Here is a 19,603-nt window from a genome sequence, read left to right as displayed (position 1 = left end):
CCCTGGGAACTAGGGTTTCCTCCCGGGCCGAGTTTTTTGGGCCGGATTGGATTGGACCGGGCTCGCACGATTGTCGACGAACATGGCCCTTTAGGCCTGGATCGTATCACACAAGTCAATGTGCTTGCACACGAAGTAATAATAACAATTAACTAGTAACTCGCAAAAAGGCAAAAAGGCCAAAAAAAGACAATCTCCGTTACCCGCATTGTTAATACTCGTCAGTCCCATTTTTTCCCTTCCTTCCCGTGTGCTCTGTATTACGCCTCTCTCCCTCTCTTGCCTCATACTTACACTCCTCTCGCGAGGGCCAAAAAAAAAAAAAAAAAAAACGAGAAAAAAGAAAAAAAAGAAGGCGAAATGACTCGACCCCGTCGGAACTGGGAGCGCTCGACGCCCTGTTCTCGACTTCGACCAATCCGAGCGGCCTCCCCACAACGAACAGACTCCGCCCCTCCCCTTCCTTCCCAGAATCCCCATCCACCTCTCTTCCCCCTCCCCCTCCTCCCCCTCCTCCTCCTCCTCCTCCTCTTCCTCCCCGTCCTCCTCCTCCTCCTCCTCCTCCTCCTACCAATCGCGCCTCCTCATCCGCCATGTCCGCCGCGCGATCGAGTCCGGCGACATCGACGCCGCCGTCGACCTCCTCCGCCGCCACGTCCCCGCCGTGCTCGACGACCACCGCATCCTCTTCCGGTTGCAGAAGCAGGTGATCCCTCGTTCACGAATCCAAAACCCTAATCTCGTGCTCGATCTCTTTGTCGTTTGTTATGATCGGGTCCATCTGTTGCTGTTGTTGTTAGAAATTTATCGAGCTTTTGAGGAAAGGGTCGGAGAGGGATCGTGATTCGGCTATTCAGTGCCTCAGAGTTGCTCTTGCTCCTTGCGCCCTCGATGCGTACCCGGTAACTAATCATAGTTCTTTATGTTTTATTCCAAAAGCATGATCGTATTCCTAGGTGGAGTTATCTATTGCATCTGATGTTTTGATATGGATCAATCATTGATGAATCAGTGAGGTTGTGAAGTGGAATTGATTGGTTTTAAAGGAAGATTAAGCGTAGTTAGGGGCTGTTTGGTGTCACTAGATTGCAAGCGAGTTGTAGCTCTAATTGATGACCAGTCCAATCCTGCAGTTTAGTTGCTCATATTTTGCCAAACTGTAGCAACTTCAGCTATAGTAAGGGGTGCAACTGCAGTTGCTCCATCACGACAAAATTAGTTGTAGTTCGAGCTGCAGTGGTTACATTACTACTTCCAGGACGGAAGAGGGCTTAAGTTTCATTATGCAATGTACATGATATGAAGGATCCACGATTGAGAAACTAAAGGAACCCAAGTTTTGGAGGCAACTTTAATTATGCAGTGTACATGGGAGATGACTTAACATGATTAGTCTTATTCATGTAGAGATTAGTTGTAGTTTGTTTTTCTTTCTCTTCGCACAGAATGTTTAACTATGTTTTGCCATGAGTTAAAACCATAAACTTCAGCTGAAGTTTTGTACTGATGTGTCTAAATTCTTACTCTTTGACCTCTGACCTATATTTCTGTTCTGAAGGAAGCTTATGAGGAATTCAAGCATGTTCTGTTGGCATTGATATTTGATAAAGAAGATCAAAACTCACCTGTGGCAAATGAGGTATACTAATGTATTTTATTTAAGTTAGCCATGTTATAAATGCTAATTACACCATGATTCTTTAAAAAGCTATAGTTGGATGGAAGAAATATGCTCTTGTGTGCTTTTCATATATTACATTTTCTTTATGTGCTTACAGTTTATCTGATCATTGAAACTATGAAATGCCAAGTCACCTGCTCCCCATTGTATCTCTTGGTGCCACCAGCTAAATAATAAGGAACAGAATTTCAAGTAGACTAACTCGTTAAAGGCAATGGAGATTAAGCTGAAATTTGATCACTGTGGCCAATAGTTGGATATCAACTTCTATTTGTAGCTTAGATGCTGACAAAAGAAGTTTCAAACTAAGACTTACGCTTGAGGCAAATGATCATGTAGTCTTAAAAGGGAAACTAAAGTAGCAAACAGGGATATAGAAGCATGTTTCATACCCAAAAACTAGTCGTACCATAAACAAACAAGAGCTGCAAGTTGTAATGCCCAAATACAGGAAAAAGTTTGCCTATTTGGTATTGCTTTCAATTTCGGGCTCAGGCTCCACAGCTTGTTGGGCATACTCATTGCCCAGTTATAAAAAAAGTAAATCTAGTCTATAATGGAAGGTAGTGAGAGTATTGGGTAGGATGAAGGTTGTGAGAGGGTCGGATGGTCGCGAAAATTCTTTGAAATGCTTTATTAGACAACACGTGGCTCAACTGTAGACACATCAAAACTTCTGGTGGCCATAAAAGTAGTTAAAGAGACATTAGCTATGAACTAATTAAGCCCTAGATTTTCTATGGAAGTTGAGGGAATTGTTCTGTATTTGAGGTATTAATTACATTGGAACAAAGACCTTGCATGTATCAGGTTAACCTACTTTCCCCAGTGTAAGCTACTGCTGATTTCTGCTTATTAAATTGTACAGCCCATCCTCTTTGTCTCCCTGCTTTATACTATTGTTTGAATTGTTAGACAGTTGCTTTGCCACCTGCCATTTTAAGTTAAAGTCCTTGATGTTTTATGTGCCTCAGTGGTCTGAAAGGAGGAGATCTGATCTTGCTGGATTATTGTCATCGATATTAAGGGCTCACTTACATGCCTATGACGCAGTTTTCTCATTGGCCTTGAGATACTTAATAAGGCATGCTTCTTTTACTCTGTCTTATTATGCTGAAAAAGATGTTGTTTGTGGATTTTGTTCTGTATGTAAGTCACAATTTCTCATCTGACAACCCATTAACAGCATTCACAAAGTATTTTGCTTGCGTCAAGGAATTTCATCCCCTATATCAGATCTGACTGAAAGGCTGCTCTTTGAGGATCGGGATCCTCCAGCAATTCCACAAGAGAGTTTTTATGAAGCGCCACCCTTTGATGAAGTAAGTGTTTTCCTTGGCTATGCAATTGATTGGAGTAGGTTGTGTCTAACAGTTTTGAATTTGATGGTTGACATTCAGGTTGACATTCAAGCACTAGCACATGCTGTGGAGTTAACAAGACAAGGGGCAGTTGATAGCTTGAGATTTGCGAAAGGCGATCTATTTCAAGCATTTCAGGTTTTTTTTTTTTTTTTTGTTTTTATATGTCTATTTGATGATTTTACGTCATTTGTAGAATTAGCTGGCAATCTTTTACTTGGAGTTGGATGAAATTTTTACGGTGTTGCAATTCTTTCTTCTTCAATGGTACTTAATACTCTCGAGTGGCAGTTCGGTCACTAATTTTATCTTTACATTTCATAATAACGGATTGACAACTTTAGAGTTCACGCCTCCTATCTGTATTCGACCTATGATGTATATGCAAAACATGATGGAACAACCATATTCATGTTGACATTGTATGAGATAATACTTTTCTTGTTTAATCACAACTTTCCTGTTGGCCTGCATAATGCGTCTTCCTCTTCATAATTTTAATCCTCACTATGTTGTTAATATATGTGCAGAATGAATTGTGCCGAATGAAATTGGATCTGACCATTCTTGACAAGCTTGTGCATGAGTACTGCGTGTACAGGGGAATTGTTGAGGGTGTTCCTAGTTCTCCACCTGGTAAAATTGCACAGCGGAATTTTAGTGCGCTTGCAACTTTATTGCTTGGATATTGCCCTGTCATGAATATGATAGAATTTGAAATTATTTGGAACTAATAGACACTCTGCTGCTGAACTTTGTGCAGATGTTATTTTCACTGAAAGTGCACAAGAAAGCAAAGTTGATGCAAATAGCAAACAAGAACTCAACGGTGACATACGGTTTGCTTGTGACGTGGGTAATGAAAATGAGGATTGCAGCACCAGTGATGTCAGCCATCAAGAGACCTGCTCTAGGAGGCTGAGGAGGAGCAGAGATCATGCATCTAGGCAGAGAAGGCGGAAAAGATGGAGAGGACGAGTAGAAAATCTAGAGTATGCTTTTGATACTCCACTTCCTGAGGCAACTAAACAAGATCTTGTCTCTTCCACCCTTGATACAAGTGAAGATGGTTGTGGGGAGAAGCAGGTTATATTGAGTTATACAGTGATGTGTCCCAATATTATGGTCATTGAGCTGTTGATGATTATATTCTGTTTTTCAGGATTTGAAAAAGAGCTCCTTATTTCAGCATGTCAATAACATAAAAGATCATCGATATGAGATTATTTTGGAGATGAAGGAGCTGGCTTCCAGGGGATTGGCTTCAAAAGTCGTTGAAGAAGTTAATTGCATAGATCCTGACTTCTTCTCTCAGAATCCTATTCTCTTGTTTCAGTTGAAACAAGTAATTTCCCTCTGAAATTTTTGTAGTAACCTCAGCAGTTTGTTTGTTTCATTCTGAGAGACATATGTTGTGATTTGATGATATTGTTATTGGCTTCAGGTTGAATTTCTTAAATTGGTAAATGATGGTGATTATGCTGCGGCTCTTAAGGTGGCGAGCAGTCATCTAGGCCCTCTTGCTGCAAATAATGAAGCTTTACTAAAGCCTTTGAAAGAAACTTTGTTGGCTTTGCTTGAACCTAGTGAAGATGCACTTGCAAAGGGGATACCATTGCCGATCCTTGCGACATCTCTTCAGGTGAAGTATAAGTTTGTTAGTTTGCATCAAGAGATGTTCCATCATTTGCTCTTATCGTACTCCAATTTGTTCATGTTAGGTTTTTCACTGGAAGCTTCAATTTATTCATGTTACATTTAGCTGAATTTTCCTTTGATTCTTCTGATGACAGTACTTTCGCTGCCATATTCCTAATTCTTTTATAAGTGGAGTTCTTGCATATTTTCAAGCAGAAACCTTGAGGAAGAAGTGACTTAATGTTGTTATCAACCAGAGTGCAAATATATTCTCCGATTTCATTTGCACTTTTCTTATGTCCCGCGCAGGTCGCAATGGGCAGGAGGCTTGGTATTGAAGAACCGCAACTGATGAAGATAATGAGAGCAGCACTTCATACACATACTGAGTGGTTTAAGCTCCAGATGTGCAAAGACCGCTTCGAACAACTGTTGAAAATAGATTTCTTGAAAGAAGTCAACTCTCCCATGCCAAGGGACATCATGCATAAGTCCTCGGTAGATGAATGTACTAACGGGTCATCTCAAATTACCACATGTTCAAGCGGCAAAATGCTGGACGAAGGCGGCAGTCCTCAGGTCTCATGGGGAGAGACGGTTTGTGATGAGACTGCAATACTTAAAGTTATGGTAAGTTGATTAATCTGCACCGATATTACGAATATATCCGGTCTGGTAACATACTATATAGTTCTCCACCAGTGAAAGCGAAATTCCCTTAATTTTGATAACTGTTATCTGAGTACTATTTAACCCTGCCCCTGCCCTTGATTGTTCCTAATCGTATATGCTGCACATTACAATCGTATATGCTGCACATTACTTGCAATGTTTTTTTTCTAAATCTGTTAATGATTATTCATAATGTATAATTTTCTTCAGTGCTTGTGTCTCTATTTGTTTAATGTTATCGTCGTTGGCGGCATCGTAATCTTAGGGCATTGGTTTTGCAGGAATTCCTTGCATTGCCACGGGCTGATGCGATCCATCTCCTCATGCAGTGTAATGGTAATGCTGAGACCGTTATCCAGCAAATTTTTTCATAGTCTGTTGTTCATAAGCGTCATCTCAGTCTTTGCATTTATTTATTCAAAATACATTTATTTATTCTATCTGTGCCATAAGTTGATACCTGTGTTGTACTTTAGCTTTGTTATGCATACCTGTTCTTTATCACTCGCCCCTTTCTTTTTAATCCTTTTCTCCAACGCGCGTATACTGTAAGAATCGCTGCTTATACACTATTGGGTTGTTCAAAGAAATTCGTACGCAAAACCAGCAATTTCTCGAGCACACCTTCGTTTTTTTGTTTTTTTGTTTGCCTTTTCGCACAATGGCCCGGATTCCTTTGTGTTGTGTGGCGCGCGCCCGTATGAGTTGAGAGAAAGCATGTGGCGTTTGTATTCTTTGCGATTGTGTGTTAATTAAACCATGCATGGGAACAAATTTATCATTCATTTTCTTTAGTGTGTCCAGCCTAGCAACGTAGTGTGAATTCTAGTGCACTAAATGGTCGATTTCTCATACTAAATTTTGGCCAACTTACATTAATTATGTTCTATCAATAACTAAGTCTTGTTTTATTAATAATAAGAAAAATGGCAATTCCATAACTAAAAAGCTGTTGTAATTTCTATCTCTTTCCATTTTAGGGTGCATAAGATTTGCCCACTTTCTTTTTTGGGAAAACTTCAAAAAACCCCCCTGTGGTTTCGTGCATTCTCACTTTGCTACCCTGTGGTTTAAAACGTATCAATTTGCCCCCCTGTGGTTTCGTTTTTATCTTTTTGTTATCAATTTTATTATTATTATTTTTTAAAATCAGTGACAAAGTTAAAATTAAAGGATACTAAAGTGACTATTCGATAAATATAGATGGTTATCTGAAGTTTTTTGTATATAATTTAACGAAATATTAACGAAAAAGCTTCCGAAAAGATAAAAATGAAACCACAGGGGGGTAAATTGATACGTTTTAAACCATAGGGTAGCAAAGTGAGAATGCACGAAACCACAGGGGGGGTTTTTGAAGTTTTCCCTTCTTTTTTTGTTAATTAAAGATTTTATTGAACAAAAAAAAAAAAGTTATAAGACTCTTGAAAAGAATTGTATTTTTGGATAAAGGTTTTATAAGATTATATATAACTGAATTGTCTCTGACATTGCTCTATTAATAATACAGCCTCTTTACAACACTATATTATTCAAACCAAAAGAAAATTCACCGAATCCAAAGAATCCCCACTTGGGTTTCTTAATTTTTCTTTCTTTTTTTTTTTACCCTTTTCTTTTGGTCTTCGAAGGCGGTAGACATGTTCACTGTTGTGGGTTCTGAACGACTTACAGCATATAGAGAGGTGTTTGGCCTTACTGCTTGAACGGTGACAAGCATTGCTTATCTCTAGATGGCGTTAGTGAACAGTGAGGATTACGCAGGATACATTCTTCAAATATTAGCACGAGTTCTTTTTTATCGTTAAGCGAAAGAGATGACCAACAAAAATTAATTAAGCTTAGTCATTATTAAATAGTTATTTATTTAATTTAATGAATCTCCCAATAAATTATATCATTAGCTAAGTTAAAAAATGCCCTCTTTTTGATGGTAAAGAAGACCTATTCGGTCTTGTTTGAATGTCCAAGAGCTGTTGAGTCATACTGTCTAAATTTTTCTTATATTGTGATAAATTAGAAACTTAATTTTGATTTTTTTTAAAAAAAAAATTAATGTCTTCTACTTACAGGATGATTTTTTATCTGGTTCGAACCAAAAATGACTCAGAAAGGATAGTATCTCGGCAGCAATCATCTCTAACATAATAATAATAATAATAATATTTTATATAGAATGATAAAGAGTACTATTTCGTAAAATTTTACTTTTATTAAACTTGGGTATAATGTGAATGAAATAATTGTGACGTAAACAGAAAAAGGCTTTCTAATTAAGTAAGAGCTACAGTGATGGCTGAGCTGGATGGGTGAGTCAACAAGGCGAGGGGCCACGTGCACCCCGTGGCGCGCGCGACTCGTGCGCACGTGTCTCGGCGGCCGCCGTTCGTAGGGGGCACTCAATTCCGTCCGCCGCCGTACGCTCTGACGGTTTGACGCTTTGACGCTTTGACGCTTTGCTCCTCCGAAGCCCCGAAGGGCCGCTGCTCCGTCTCCCCGCCACGTACGCCCCCCATTTCGCATGGCCAAACTATTCTGCGCACCCGGTGCACATGCGCACACGCACATATAAATAAATATAAATAATTAGACGACTAGCTAGTAGGGCATCACCATCGCCATTAAGCAATTGCACCATGCTCTACGAAGACCCGTTCCAGGAGTTCCTCCGCTCGTGGCTCCACCAGCTCTCGGCCGCGCTCTTCGACGCGGCCTCGGCCTCCGCCTCCCCGTCGGAGCGCCCCAGGAGCGCTTCTTCGCGGCGAAGCGCGAGCTCGCGCGCCGCGACCCGGCGCTGGCCCTCGCCCTGCCGTGGCTGAGCCCGCTGTCCCGGGCGCTCCTCTGGCTCGGCGGGTGGCGCCCCTGCGCCGCCTACCGCGTCGCGGAGGCGTGGGCGGGTCTGTCGGCGGAGGCGATGCGGCGGGAGACGAAGGCGGAGGAGGCGGCGGTGGAGAGGGACATGGGGAGGGTGCAGCTGGGGCTGCTCAGGATGGTGGCGCCGGGGGCCGGAGGGGACGAGGCGGCGGTGGCGGCGGCGATGGAGCCGGTGGCCGTGGCGGCCGATGCCGTGCGGAGGGTGGTGGCGGCGCTCGGCCCCCACCAGGTGCTCGCCTTCTTAGCCCAGCTGATCGGGATGGAGATAGGCTTCTATGCCATGGAACCAGATTAGCTACCATGGAGATAGGCTTCTTTTTCTGTACTAGGTTATCGTTTCTTGTTACTTTTTCTCCTGTTTTTTCGCTTTCTCGAGGCCTCGGCTGCCTCACTCTATGTAGCTTAATTTATCTTCTTTATGAATGAAGCAGGTAGCGTGCTACTTTTTTCTCAACAAAAAACTCTCTCTCTCTCTCTCTCTCTATATATATATATATATATAGCTGTACATGTGGAGTACTTGTGGATATATAGCTCGCTCTCTCTTTTTTTTTTAAAAAAAAATTGATGTTTTGTTAATTAGTGGTGTAGTTTTTTTAAAAATATATATATATATAAGACGCATCTTTTTTAGACCTATTTTTATATTTTACTGTAAAATATTACTGTCTAAATTTTGAAGTTTGCTACTAATAGCAGTCTCGTTAAATAGTATAATAATTTTTTAAAAAAACACAGAGGTAGAATATAGTAACTTTACAAGAATAATTTAGTTGGTTGAAAATACAACATCATGTGATTGTTCTTTACGTAAAAAGATTTAATATATATTTATATATATATTGATTGACAAGTTATGTACCATTTTATAGCTGTACTTCGAAACTAAATAGAAATTTTCATACCATATATACAGTAACACATTAACAATTCCTAATTGTAGTATGGTATTTTCTTTCTATTTTGGATGGATGGCTATCTCAATTAAGATTGAGGAGTTCCAACGTTTGTTCTTAGGCATTTTCTAAATTTATTATTGAATACAGTGTCTAATTTTGAAAAAAAATTATTTTATATCCGATCGGAGCTGAAAAATTATGAAACAACCGTTATACTCTAAAAACTTAAGCTATTAAAAAACGATATTTAAATATTTTTATATTTAAGAAAAATGTTGCTCGCTTTCTTGGTTATACTACTAATTACCAAATAATAAAGGAGGCTAGATTGGTGGGGTGAGGAACCCATAAGCAAATTATAAGCAATCTTATTTAAATGAGTAGGATAAAGTTATAATTATAAAATTGGTAAAACTATTTGTAAAAATAATTTATTTCGAGGAGACCAAACGAAAAAACAAAAAAATAGAGCCGTTGTGTAAACGTATCGTTATGCTTTATCCAAAAAGTAGGTGAGATGTTGACTGCGACTAATCTGCACCGCGTGGGACCCACCAGTCCGCCACGTCAGATTCGATCTTATCCATGATCCAACGGCTGTGCTCGCACTTCTCGCTACCGCGGTTTCTCCCGATCAACCGAATATTCCCGGTTTCCAGTTTCCACCTTTGCCGCTTATTCCCTCTCCCACCCATCAACCCCTCCTAACCCTTCCTATAGAAAAAAAAACCATTCTGCATACGTGTCGCACTTCCATTGGCTCAATGGCTAATAAACTCTGCTACGTGTACGGAGCGGTTTCAGTTATATGCCACCCGAAGGAAACGACGACGTCGACCTCTTTCTTCTTTCGTCCTTCTCTCGCAAAAGAGAGGAGAGAAAAGGGGAAAGCTCCGGCGATGCTCCGCCACATCCCGCGGTGGCGCCGCCCCTTGCGGCGGCGATTCTCCTCCGACGCCTCCCACCACCACCGCAACCACCGCCTCAGAGAACCCCGTCCACCCCCTCCTCCTCCTCCGCTGCTCCATAACCCTATCGCCTCTCCCTCTCCCTCTCCCTCCCCAGCTTCGCGCCCCCTCCCCGTATACGCCTTCGCCGGAACCCTAGTCTCCTCCCTCGCCGTCGCCTGTTACTTGCTCTCCTCCTCCTCCTCGACCCAATCCGAGCGCCGCGCCCCGATTCCCGACCAAATATACTCGGAACTCGAGGAAACCCTAGAGAGATCCAAGGGATCGGTTCGGAGGGTCCTGGAGCGGATGCGGCAAACCGGGGCCGCCGCCGCCGTGCTCTGGAGGTCGCTTTTCTCCGTGCTCTCGTCGGCCAACCAGGAGGTGCGGTCGGGGTTCGAGCTCCGGGTGGCTGCGCTGGTCGCCGACATCGCCGCCGCCAATGCTGTGCGCAGAGAGGCTATTGTGGGGGCCGGGGGCGGGGCCGTCGTGGATTGGCTGCTGGAGAGCGTGGCAGGGGCGGGGACTGGTGGGGAGCGGCGCGGGACGCAGGCGGAGGCCGCGAGGGCGCTCGCGCACCTCATTGCTGATCCGGGCACGTGTTCCGCCGTGCTCGGGCGGCCGCGCGCTGTTCCGAACCTCCTGAAGTTCATCTTTTCCTTCCAGCCTAAGCGGCCGAAGAAGGTGAGAATTCATAAAAGTCGCCCCTTGCGAAGAATTGTAGAGAATTTGCTTGCTTTGGTAGGAATATGTTATGCATTACCATGCTCTCGGTTGGTGGGTTCTAATTCTTAAGTAAAATTTTGTCAATTTGGATAAATTTTATAGCTAATCGAACTATGAGAGAACAGAGCTCGATGAACTTCAGTGCACCATTGTCCCATCACCATATGAACAGAAAACGTGCTCTTTAGTTATTTAAATTTTACTAGCTGTACGCTTCTTTGGCACCCACCCTTCATATTTTATTCTCTCTATTAATATTAATTGCGTGTGGAAATTTACAGAGATGATTTGAGTAGAGACAATTAAAATCCGTCGCGTAATTGTCCATGTGGAACTTGGTATTCAATTATTGAGGTTGGATAATGAGCAGAAGGTTTGACAAATGATATAAATACATGCAGGTGTGCAGATAAATAAATGCTTGTAGACATGTGTCAAGAAAACCAGTAGCGAAAAACTGCAAATTATGGTTTCTATGTTTGATGGATACCAGTCCTTTTTTTTCTGTGTAGTCTGTTTGTAACTGACTTCCGTATCAGTTTCATATTAACATAAAAGATTTTTTAACTTTTCAGTCTTCTCTTAGATATACTGAACCTCTCTTGCTGCCTTGACTTGTTTTCTTGTCAAAGCAGAACTTTAAACACTCTTCATTGGATGGTTCAGATCACTACAGTGGGAGGAGCATGCTTGTCGCTGCTCTCATGGACATAATCACTTCAAACTGTGATAGTATGGATCACTCTTTTCGGTCTTTGTTGCCTGGAAATGCAGATATAAGGGATATTGCGGCAGCCATTGAAGTCGTTGAGCATGGTGGAATGCAGTTTGGTGATCACAATAGCGATAATGACGACGACGATGATGGCGACACAGGAATTAAGGGGATTGGGATAAAAGTACTAGGTGGAACAACTATTATGGGATTTTCAGGGGGAAATAGCATCTCGGAATCACAAAAGCCCAAGTATGAGTTAGAATTGGCTGCATATAATAGTAGAGGGCTAATGTTGCAAGAAAATTTTGTTTCTTACCCAAAATTTGAGAAGTTGACTTCTGGTACTGTCCCAGGCCTCTGGGATGATTTGCAGAGGGAACACGTAGCTGTGCCTTTTGCTACTTGGGCTCTTGCGAATTGGGCTTTGGCATCCAATGTTAATCGTTCTCATATTCAAGAACTTGATTGTGATGGCCATGCTGTTATGACTGCATTAACAGCATCTGAGAGAACAGTGAAATGGCACGGATGTTTGGTGGCTCATGCTCTCTTAGCTGATCAGAATTTGCCTTCGAATCATTCTGTTTCTGACTGGAGCTCGAGTCTTCTTTCTACAGCTTTTCATGCTAGTAGAAGTGAAGACAGTCCATTGGCTCAGCTAGCATTGTCAACAATTCTTGTTTCTATTGAGCGATGTAATGAGTCGAAGGTGGTTGTGAGGGAAAAGGGCCTTGATCTTATGCGAGAAATATCTAAACTGATGGAAAAGCAAAAAGATTTGCAAGAATTGATATCTCGTGTTTTGGATTTGCTTTATACAAAGGACAGTCCCTTATCTCTCGAGGAATGTCAAAGGTGGTCTGGTATCGTTCTTCGATGGATATTTGGTCAGTTTCAGTCAGAAACAACACAACTAACAGCGATGAGGATACTTTCTCGCATACTGGAAGACAATGGGCCAGCTGCAATACCAATTTCGCAGGGATGGTTAACAATGTTGCTTACTGAGGTTCTTGCTTGCAACAAGATATCAAATTCAGAAGGAAGCAGTCCACCTAAACCTGATAAAGTGAAGGTTCAAATTCACCTTTCACTTTTCGTAAATGCATTCTGGAGGTTATTCTATGTACTAGACGACCTTGCTTGAACTTTAGGTGAACTAATCCTATCCTAGAATTTATTTTGAACTGAATTATGTTCTACTTATGAATATTGACAAATATAACTAGTTTTGCCTGCTGAGAAATCTGCCAGTATATCGTATAGTTATATTTTTCCACCACTTGGTCTTTCCATTTCTCACGTAAATTACTTTTAGTTATCATCTTTTGTTCAAATTTTACATGTTATTATATTGCTACTAAACATTCGGCGAAGTAATTTTTTCTGCAAATTGAATCTTTGTTTAGAGGAGTATGGAATTTCAGTTTCTGTTGTTTTTACTCTAGACCAAAAAGGGTACTTCTGAGGTACAGACACACAATTGTAGATGAAATCATGTATAGAGCATATCCATATCATGCGCTTTTTCCTCCATTTGGTGCAGAAATGAGTTTTGCTATATGTTTTTTTTTTCTAGTCCTGATGGAACAATTATTCTATGCAGAATCAAATTGAGCAGTCCAATATCTATTCAGCAACACAGGTTGCCAATGAGTTAGCTTCTGCTGTTATAAAACTAGCAGGCATTCAGTCGGAAAGTGAACCTGAATCCTCTGACAAACTTCCACTTGCTGATTTTTTCTCTCTCGAACCATTTGTTGCACCCCTCAAAAGCTTGAAAAAGGGCAACTTGCCCAAATTCGATGCTGCCGATTCAGCTTTAGCCACACTTAAAGCCGTAAAAGCATTAGCAGAACTTTGTTCTGAAGATGCTGCATGCCAGCATAAAGTATCCCGCTATGGAGTTCTTTTTTTGCTAAGACGTTTCCTTTTGGGTGATGATTATGAGAAGCTTGCTGCAAATGAGGCTTATGATGCATCAAGAGTCCTTGAGGCACAAGAAGGAAACTCAGCTGGTTCTGGGGATTCATCTACATCAAATCCTAGGGATCCCTCCAGCATTAGAGTACCTCCCACAATGCATCTTCGGAGGCATGCTGCTCGGTTGCTAAATATTCTCTCTCTTTTGCCAAATACCAAGAGAGCTATTGCTGCTGACGAGATATTGCGCGAGTGGCTTGAGGACTGTGCCAGTGGAAGAATCCCTTGTAATGATGTAAAACTACAAAGTTACTGCAGATCAGCTCTGCTAAACATATTTTGCCCGGAAATGGTAGATATGGAAGGAGTAAGTGATGAATATCCTAACATGGATGGAGAGTATAAAAGAAACTGCCCTCAATATGGTGATATGCTGTTTTTTCTAAACCCAGAGTTACCATCTTATATTAATTCTGTCAGGAATCATTCGGGATCAGCTGATTCCCATAGTTCCTTCCCTTTAAATAATGAATGTTTTGAAATTGAGAACAGTAACTGCTCCAGCTCTTTAACTGAGGGAGAAGTAGCAACTAAGCCAACAGCTCCTTTACTAGACATTGTCTTTGTCCACGGCATTCGAGGTGGCCCTTTCAACTCTTGGCGTATAGCAGATAACAAATCTTCTACTACCAGTAAAGCTGGTCTGGTAGAAAGCGTAGATCAAGAAGCTGGGAAAGAGGGCACCTGCTGGCCGAGAGAATGGCTTTCTGTTGATTTTCCTCATGCTCGCCTTTTCACTGTAAAATACAAGGTCTGTGCCCTAATGCCTGATTTTTGTACCTTATGTTTAGTTTCAATTTGTCTCCTAGTCTACACAGAAAGACACTTAGACGCATGTACGCCTCCATGCACTGGCACAATCGTTAAATATTGATTCTTTGTCCATATTGGTAGCATCTTTAGCAATTCAATTTCCTGAGGTCTTCCCCAGGTTGGACACTTTGATGAGCATTTATTTAATGATTCATGCAGACAAATCTCACTCAATGGTCTGGAGCTAGCTTGCCTCTTCAGGTATGCAGACAAATCCCCTGGTTTGTATTTATTTATTATTTATTTTTCCGGACTTCCCTGAGAACTTAGTAGATGTGAATCATCACATGCATTTTATGGAAGTGGCCTCTTTTTGGTACTTTATACAAAAACTGCTTACAGATTTGACGATTAAATTTGAATTACCTTTATATGGTAATTCGTTTTTTTCTGCTGACATAAACTCGTGCACTGTTTTCTTGTTTTGAGTAGGAGGTTAGTTCCATGTTACTGAGGAAGCTAATCGCTGCCGGCATTGGCAGTCGACCTGTTGTTTTCATAACTCATAGGTAAGTTTATCTGACCTTTCTTTTGCTATGCGAGGATCCTGTGGCACTTGCTCAATTTCAAGTAATCAAATTACCGTACTGAATCTGTCTTTAATTCTATCATTCATCCCATACTGTTTCGAACTCTAAATTTGTAGTGTAGGTTATTTTGGTTGCATTAACCAAATTTTAGTCTAAATTTTGTCCCTTTTTTTGTTGTTGTTTATAGATTATGTAATTTGCCAAACGAGATATTAAAGGGAAGGGGTCATCTTTTTAGGGTATCGAACTTGTTCATATCCACTAGGAAAAACTAGTTGAGATCTGAAGTCAAGGACATCATTTTTGGGTCTACCAAAACTTTTTAATAAATTGATTCGACTTTTAATTGAATGCAAGGCACATGATCAATACAATTCTTATATAGAATACAGATGAAGTTTGCAAGAAACTCGGAATGACCGTCTCAGAAAAATGTGGAAGATGTAACTTAGGATGGTTTCTGAAATTTCTTGCAAATGTAAAGTTGCTTATTATATTACCGCTGTAATATTGTGTTATTGACTGTCCAAACACGCTGAACCTAGTTTATATTTGCAGTATGGGGGGCCTGGTTGTCAAGCAGATGCTTTATCATGCAAAGTTGAATAACTTCAACAAGTTTCTGAACAATACAGTCGGAATAGTATGGCACTTCCTCTTCAACTTATATGATGAACTTAGGTCAACTCTCTATCCTTTGATCACTAACTTTTGAGTGAAATGCAGGTGTTTTATAGCTGTCCGCATTTTGGCAGCAAACTCGCAGACGTGCCATGTCGTATGGGCCTGGTTTTCCGTCCAGCACCTTCAGTTAGTAACTCTAAACCTAAATTTCTTACTAGAGTACTATAAACCATCATTTTGAATTACTCATGCTCTGATTTATTATATTGAAGCTTGACGTATCATTTCTTGTAGATTGGGGAGCTAAGAAGCGGGTCCCCAAGGTTGGTTGAGCTCAACGATTTCGTGCGCCGTCTTAACAACAAGGGAGTTCTTGAGGTTCTCAGCTTCAGTGAGGTAGGCAAACATTTTGTTGTGTAGGCTTCGTGTTCTATTCTAAGTATCCCTTTAAGCTCGGTAAGGTTTATAACAGACCAAGGTCACACCCATAGTCGAAGGTTATGGTGGCTGGGCATTGAGGATGGAGATTGTACCAATTGAATCTGCTTATCCCGGCTATGGTGAACTTGTTGTAAGTATTATGTAGAATTTGGTCCGCTCACCATATATGTTATCTTTTATCTGCTGCTACTGTTAAATTAACAGGACTTTGATTATACCCCTTTGTTAATTCTTTTTGACTTTTTTACTTCTGTAGAATTTGGTTTGCTCACCATGTATTTTATCTTTATCTGCTACTACTGTTAATTAAAAGGACTTTGATCACACCCTTTTGTTAATTCTTTGTTATTATTTTTTAAACTTTGGTTCAATTGCACGCTTTCGCTCCATTTAAATTGATTAAATTTGTTAGTTCTGTTCAATATGATTGTCTCTCTATATACATCTAGTATAATTGGAAATTTTGTTTTGTCTCCGGCCACAGGTGTTGGATGCAACTGATCATATCAATTCGTGCAAGCCGGTGAACCGAACAGATCCTTCTTATTCAGAGACGCTGGAATTCTTGAAGAAATTGTTACCTCGGCTTACTGGGCAACCATAATTTATTCATTCTTTCTTACCCCCTTTTTCTGCGGTCCATTCACATCGAAATTGAAGTGATTCAGATTATCTAACGCTCAATCAACACTGATGATGAGCCATGTGGTGAATATTCAGGTAATAGGATACAGTCATTTGGTGTACAGAGCTTGGTTACATGTAAATGTTTATTCTTAGTAGAATTAGGATTATTTTGTATTATATTATTTTGCATGTTTGTATGTGCAAAAAAGGACACACGACAATTCATTTGTATATTACAATTAAACATTTGTTGCATATAATAAAAAAAGATGAAAATATTTCCTATTCTATGTTCTATCAGAGACAATGTTGGCCTTTTTTTTTTTCCCCACCATGTTTGCAATGGTGGTTTAGTCTCTGGTAGGCTATAAACTTTACATACCATTTGGAAATTTTTAACAAGTGTTAAATTTAGAAGTGATGTGACGGAGATTTGAACTTCTGACCTTTAAGATTAGCAATCGGATTGTTGAGCAATCCGCTTTCTTCGTTCGTGATATCACAGGAGCTTAACTCTGGGAAATGATATTTTCCCGGTAAAAACATGTCATGTACATTTCGGAATAGATCACTCTATTTTATTGATTGACATTCCTTTATCTTTTATTTTTTTATTTATCTTTATTACTTAAATTAAGAATTTTATTAAACTTTTTAGCTTTTCAATTATTAGAGTTATCTTTACTAACAAATAATTAGAATTATTAAATATTAAATTTAATAGAATTGCTGTTAAAAATATCCAACTTTTGTACTAAAATTAATCGCTAAAAAATATTATATAGTTTATACAAATATCAACGAAAAAGAAAATAAAGTTGAGGGGGACCTACCTCGTGAAAGCGTTTCACGGTTGGGCTTAGACTTGGCCCGTTTATAGTTTTGGGCCTTTAACCAGTCGACCCATTATGTTTAATACTTTGTGTTGACCCGGCCCAACAATTACTAATAGTTGGATTCGGATCTATTTGAATCCATGACTCGGTTCACCCAAACCGCATCCGGTCCAATTCCCCGGTCCGCTTCCGATTACTCTTGAGCTACAGCTAAACCAATCGAAGCAACAAAAGAAAAAGAAAACGTTAAACCCTAATTAAAAAGCTCCTCCCCTCCCCCGAAGCGAAATCAAAGAGGTGTGCCAAATCGAAGGTCATTTTCTCTTCCAAATCCTTTAATTGCTCGAATCATTTGACTCTTCCAGTCTCCGATGTTATTTCGGATGCCATTTGGGGTCTTAAAAGCTCTTTTTTGTGCATTTTTTTTGTGGAAAACCCTTAAAATAGCACAAGTTTTGGAAATTCTAGGTTAGGGTTTATGCAGATTCGATCAGTAGGAAGTTTATGTGAATTCTTTTCGTTACCAAAATTATGAAAAATTTAGTGTCTTTATTCTTAATCCTCGAAGACTTGTCCCAAATATGCTGTGAAATTAAATAGTTCGTGAAGGGGTTGTTAATTTATTATTTTTGCTAATGCTTTGATCTTATATTGATGACCTATTTGGCATGATGTTGTTAGAAATTATGGATTTTGATGTCCATTTCTTCTTAATTCTTTGTTGTCAAATTTTTATTGCTATTTCCCTTCTTCGTGATCCGGTGGTTGTTTTGAGAAGTAATTCCTTTTGCAGATATTTTTCGCTCTTAAGTAGTATTGTTTCAACAAAAAAATTTTGGTATCTTCGTTTTTGCAAGTACTTTTTGATCGCCCGAACTCCAGTTGTTCATTAAGAGTAAGATGCACTAACAAGGGATAGTAATGCCTTCTAATTCTTGCCTTAAATCTGATAAAGTGGCATTGAATTCCCTTCTCTTTCTTCTTATCTTGGTTTAGTGGGGAGGCTAGAGAGGTGCTATTCTTAACCTCTAATTTGTGCAATGGTGGAGGTTTGGTGGTCTTTGCTGGGGGCGGCCATTCCGGCCATCATAGCAGGCCAAGCCATTCGAGTGAAGAGGAGGCACGCAGAGGAGCAGAGGCTTAATAGCGCTCGCGGACGCGAAAAGAATTCGGATGAAGTTTTTGTCTGTGAGAGGGTCTGCACTTCAAAGAGAATGCTGAAAAAAGTTGGGGCATTCTCAAAGGACCCGACCCCTGATACATGTGTCACGGTCTGCGGTGTTTCTGAGCTTGATGCTTGTACTGATGCTTGTGCTCGTACTGTTTGCGTTAACCAACACCAAGTCCCCAATTGGAATGACATCTGCCTGAAAAGGTGCCAAAGCGAATGCCTTAAACTTTCTTCATCTTCTGTCAACTAGGGTTCAAATTTTACATCATAAATGAAAGTACATGATCTATTTACCTTGATCGAGAGTGTGGCACATGATCGGAGTTACAGGATTGCAGATTTTATCTTGTATGTGCTATCTTGTTATATTATTTTTTAATGTTATGCTTTGTTTCAGACTCTAATCCATTTTTGTTTCATAATCTGTTTATGTTGGAAACTCTTGTTTTTTGGCTACTTCATGTGTCCTTATCTTTTTTGAACATTGGCATTGAGTTTGATTTAGGTACCCTGTGGATTACTGGGAGCTTTCTGGCTTTAGACATGTTATATTTGGTCAAGGTACAGAAAAAGTAAAAAAGTGAGAAAAGATTAAAATTTGCAACAAGCATAGAATACATCTTTGGAGTGCAGAAAATTAAGATTAATATGCAGCTTTATGAAGCATCATGTTTTCTATACTGCATCTAGGTTGAAAAACTTTGACATGGTCAACCAGATTCTTGACTGTGCTAAACTAATATTTTAGGCAAGTCTCTGAGGTGGGTTCAGGTAGTGAATTCTTGAGGATGTTGTGCACCTAGCTGATCCTAATTTGCTTCAAGTTAGGTAATTTTGCACAATAGGGCCTAGGTTTTTTCAGCCTTAGGCCTGAGCCTGATAAATTTGAGCCTTCTATCGGTCCTCTTGAGTAGCCCATTCTTTTGGTATCTCTACAGAATTACTACCCAAGAAGAGTTCATCAGAGGAAATTGCTTCATTTTGCTCAGCCCATGTAATCAATCTGCAATGGTACCTTGGTTGTCGCAGTCTTGCAGCTAAACATCCCTACTAGTTTAGTAT

The 19,603-nt window shown here is 40.3% G+C and overlaps 4 protein-coding genes across 6 annotated transcripts in view; all 4 read left to right on the top strand.

Moving 5' to 3' along the window:
* LOC109721320 overlaps nucleotides 1-16,819 on the top strand; it is a 29,352-nt gene extending 12,533 nt beyond the window's left edge. The window contains exons 1-10 of one of the 3 annotated variants that reach the window (XM_020248871.1): nucleotides 9,935-10,756; nucleotides 11,434-12,591; nucleotides 13,123-14,250; nucleotides 14,472-14,513; nucleotides 14,745-14,821; nucleotides 15,401-15,485; nucleotides 15,569-15,652; nucleotides 15,761-15,862; nucleotides 15,939-16,037; nucleotides 16,392-16,819. In XM_020248871.1, the coding sequence (XP_020104460.1) occupies nucleotides 10,025-10,756; nucleotides 11,434-12,591; nucleotides 13,123-14,250; nucleotides 14,472-14,513; nucleotides 14,745-14,821; nucleotides 15,401-15,485; nucleotides 15,569-15,652; nucleotides 15,761-15,862; nucleotides 15,939-16,037; nucleotides 16,392-16,511 (3,627 nt within the window). In that variant the 5' untranslated portion in view covers nucleotides 9,935-10,024 and the 3' untranslated portion in view covers nucleotides 16,512-16,819. Of the gene's footprint in view, nucleotides 1-9,934; nucleotides 10,757-11,384; nucleotides 12,592-13,122; nucleotides 14,251-14,471; nucleotides 14,514-14,744; nucleotides 14,822-15,400; nucleotides 15,486-15,568; nucleotides 15,653-15,760; nucleotides 15,863-15,938; nucleotides 16,038-16,391 lie in introns of those variants that run through there. The other 2 variants (XM_020248874.1, XM_020248872.1) reach the window with 2 other exon arrangements.
* LOC109721488 lies at nucleotides 119-5,856 on the top strand. Its single transcript, XM_020249139.1, has 13 exons — nucleotides 119-135; nucleotides 472-706; nucleotides 801-902; nucleotides 1,559-1,639; nucleotides 2,656-2,765; nucleotides 2,868-3,003; nucleotides 3,082-3,180; nucleotides 3,573-3,678; nucleotides 3,806-4,128; nucleotides 4,205-4,387; nucleotides 4,487-4,684; nucleotides 4,990-5,310; nucleotides 5,634-5,856. Exons 1-13 carry the CDS (start codon nucleotides 119-121, stop codon nucleotides 5,724-5,726), a joined length of 2,004 nt encoding a protein of 667 aa, XP_020104728.1. The 3' UTR covers nucleotides 5,727-5,856.
* LOC109721487 (protein DOG1-like 4) lies at nucleotides 7,645-8,663 on the top strand. The gene is made up of 2 exons (XM_020249138.1): nucleotides 7,645-7,661; nucleotides 8,002-8,663. The coding sequence occupies exons 1-2, from the start codon at nucleotides 7,645-7,647 to the stop codon at nucleotides 8,519-8,521; spliced, it is 537 nt and encodes a 178-aa protein (XP_020104727.1). The 3' UTR covers nucleotides 8,522-8,663.
* On the top strand, nucleotides 17,575-18,995 carry LOC109720998 (uncharacterized protein At5g64816). The gene is made up of 2 exons (XM_020248380.1): nucleotides 17,575-17,683; nucleotides 18,367-18,995. The coding sequence occupies exon 2, from the start codon at nucleotides 18,411-18,413 to the stop codon at nucleotides 18,789-18,791; it is 381 nt and encodes a 126-aa protein (XP_020103969.1). The 5' UTR covers nucleotides 17,575-17,683; nucleotides 18,367-18,410; the 3' UTR covers nucleotides 18,792-18,995.

This window comes from Ananas comosus, linkage group 15 (assembly GCF_001540865.1).
Source record: "Ananas comosus cultivar F153 linkage group 15, ASM154086v1, whole genome shotgun sequence".
Lineage (NCBI taxonomy): Eukaryota > Viridiplantae > Streptophyta > Magnoliopsida > Poales > Bromeliaceae > Ananas > Ananas comosus.
The sequence above is the reverse complement of the archived record's forward strand: the minus strand, read 5'-3'. Positions and strand labels throughout refer to the sequence as shown.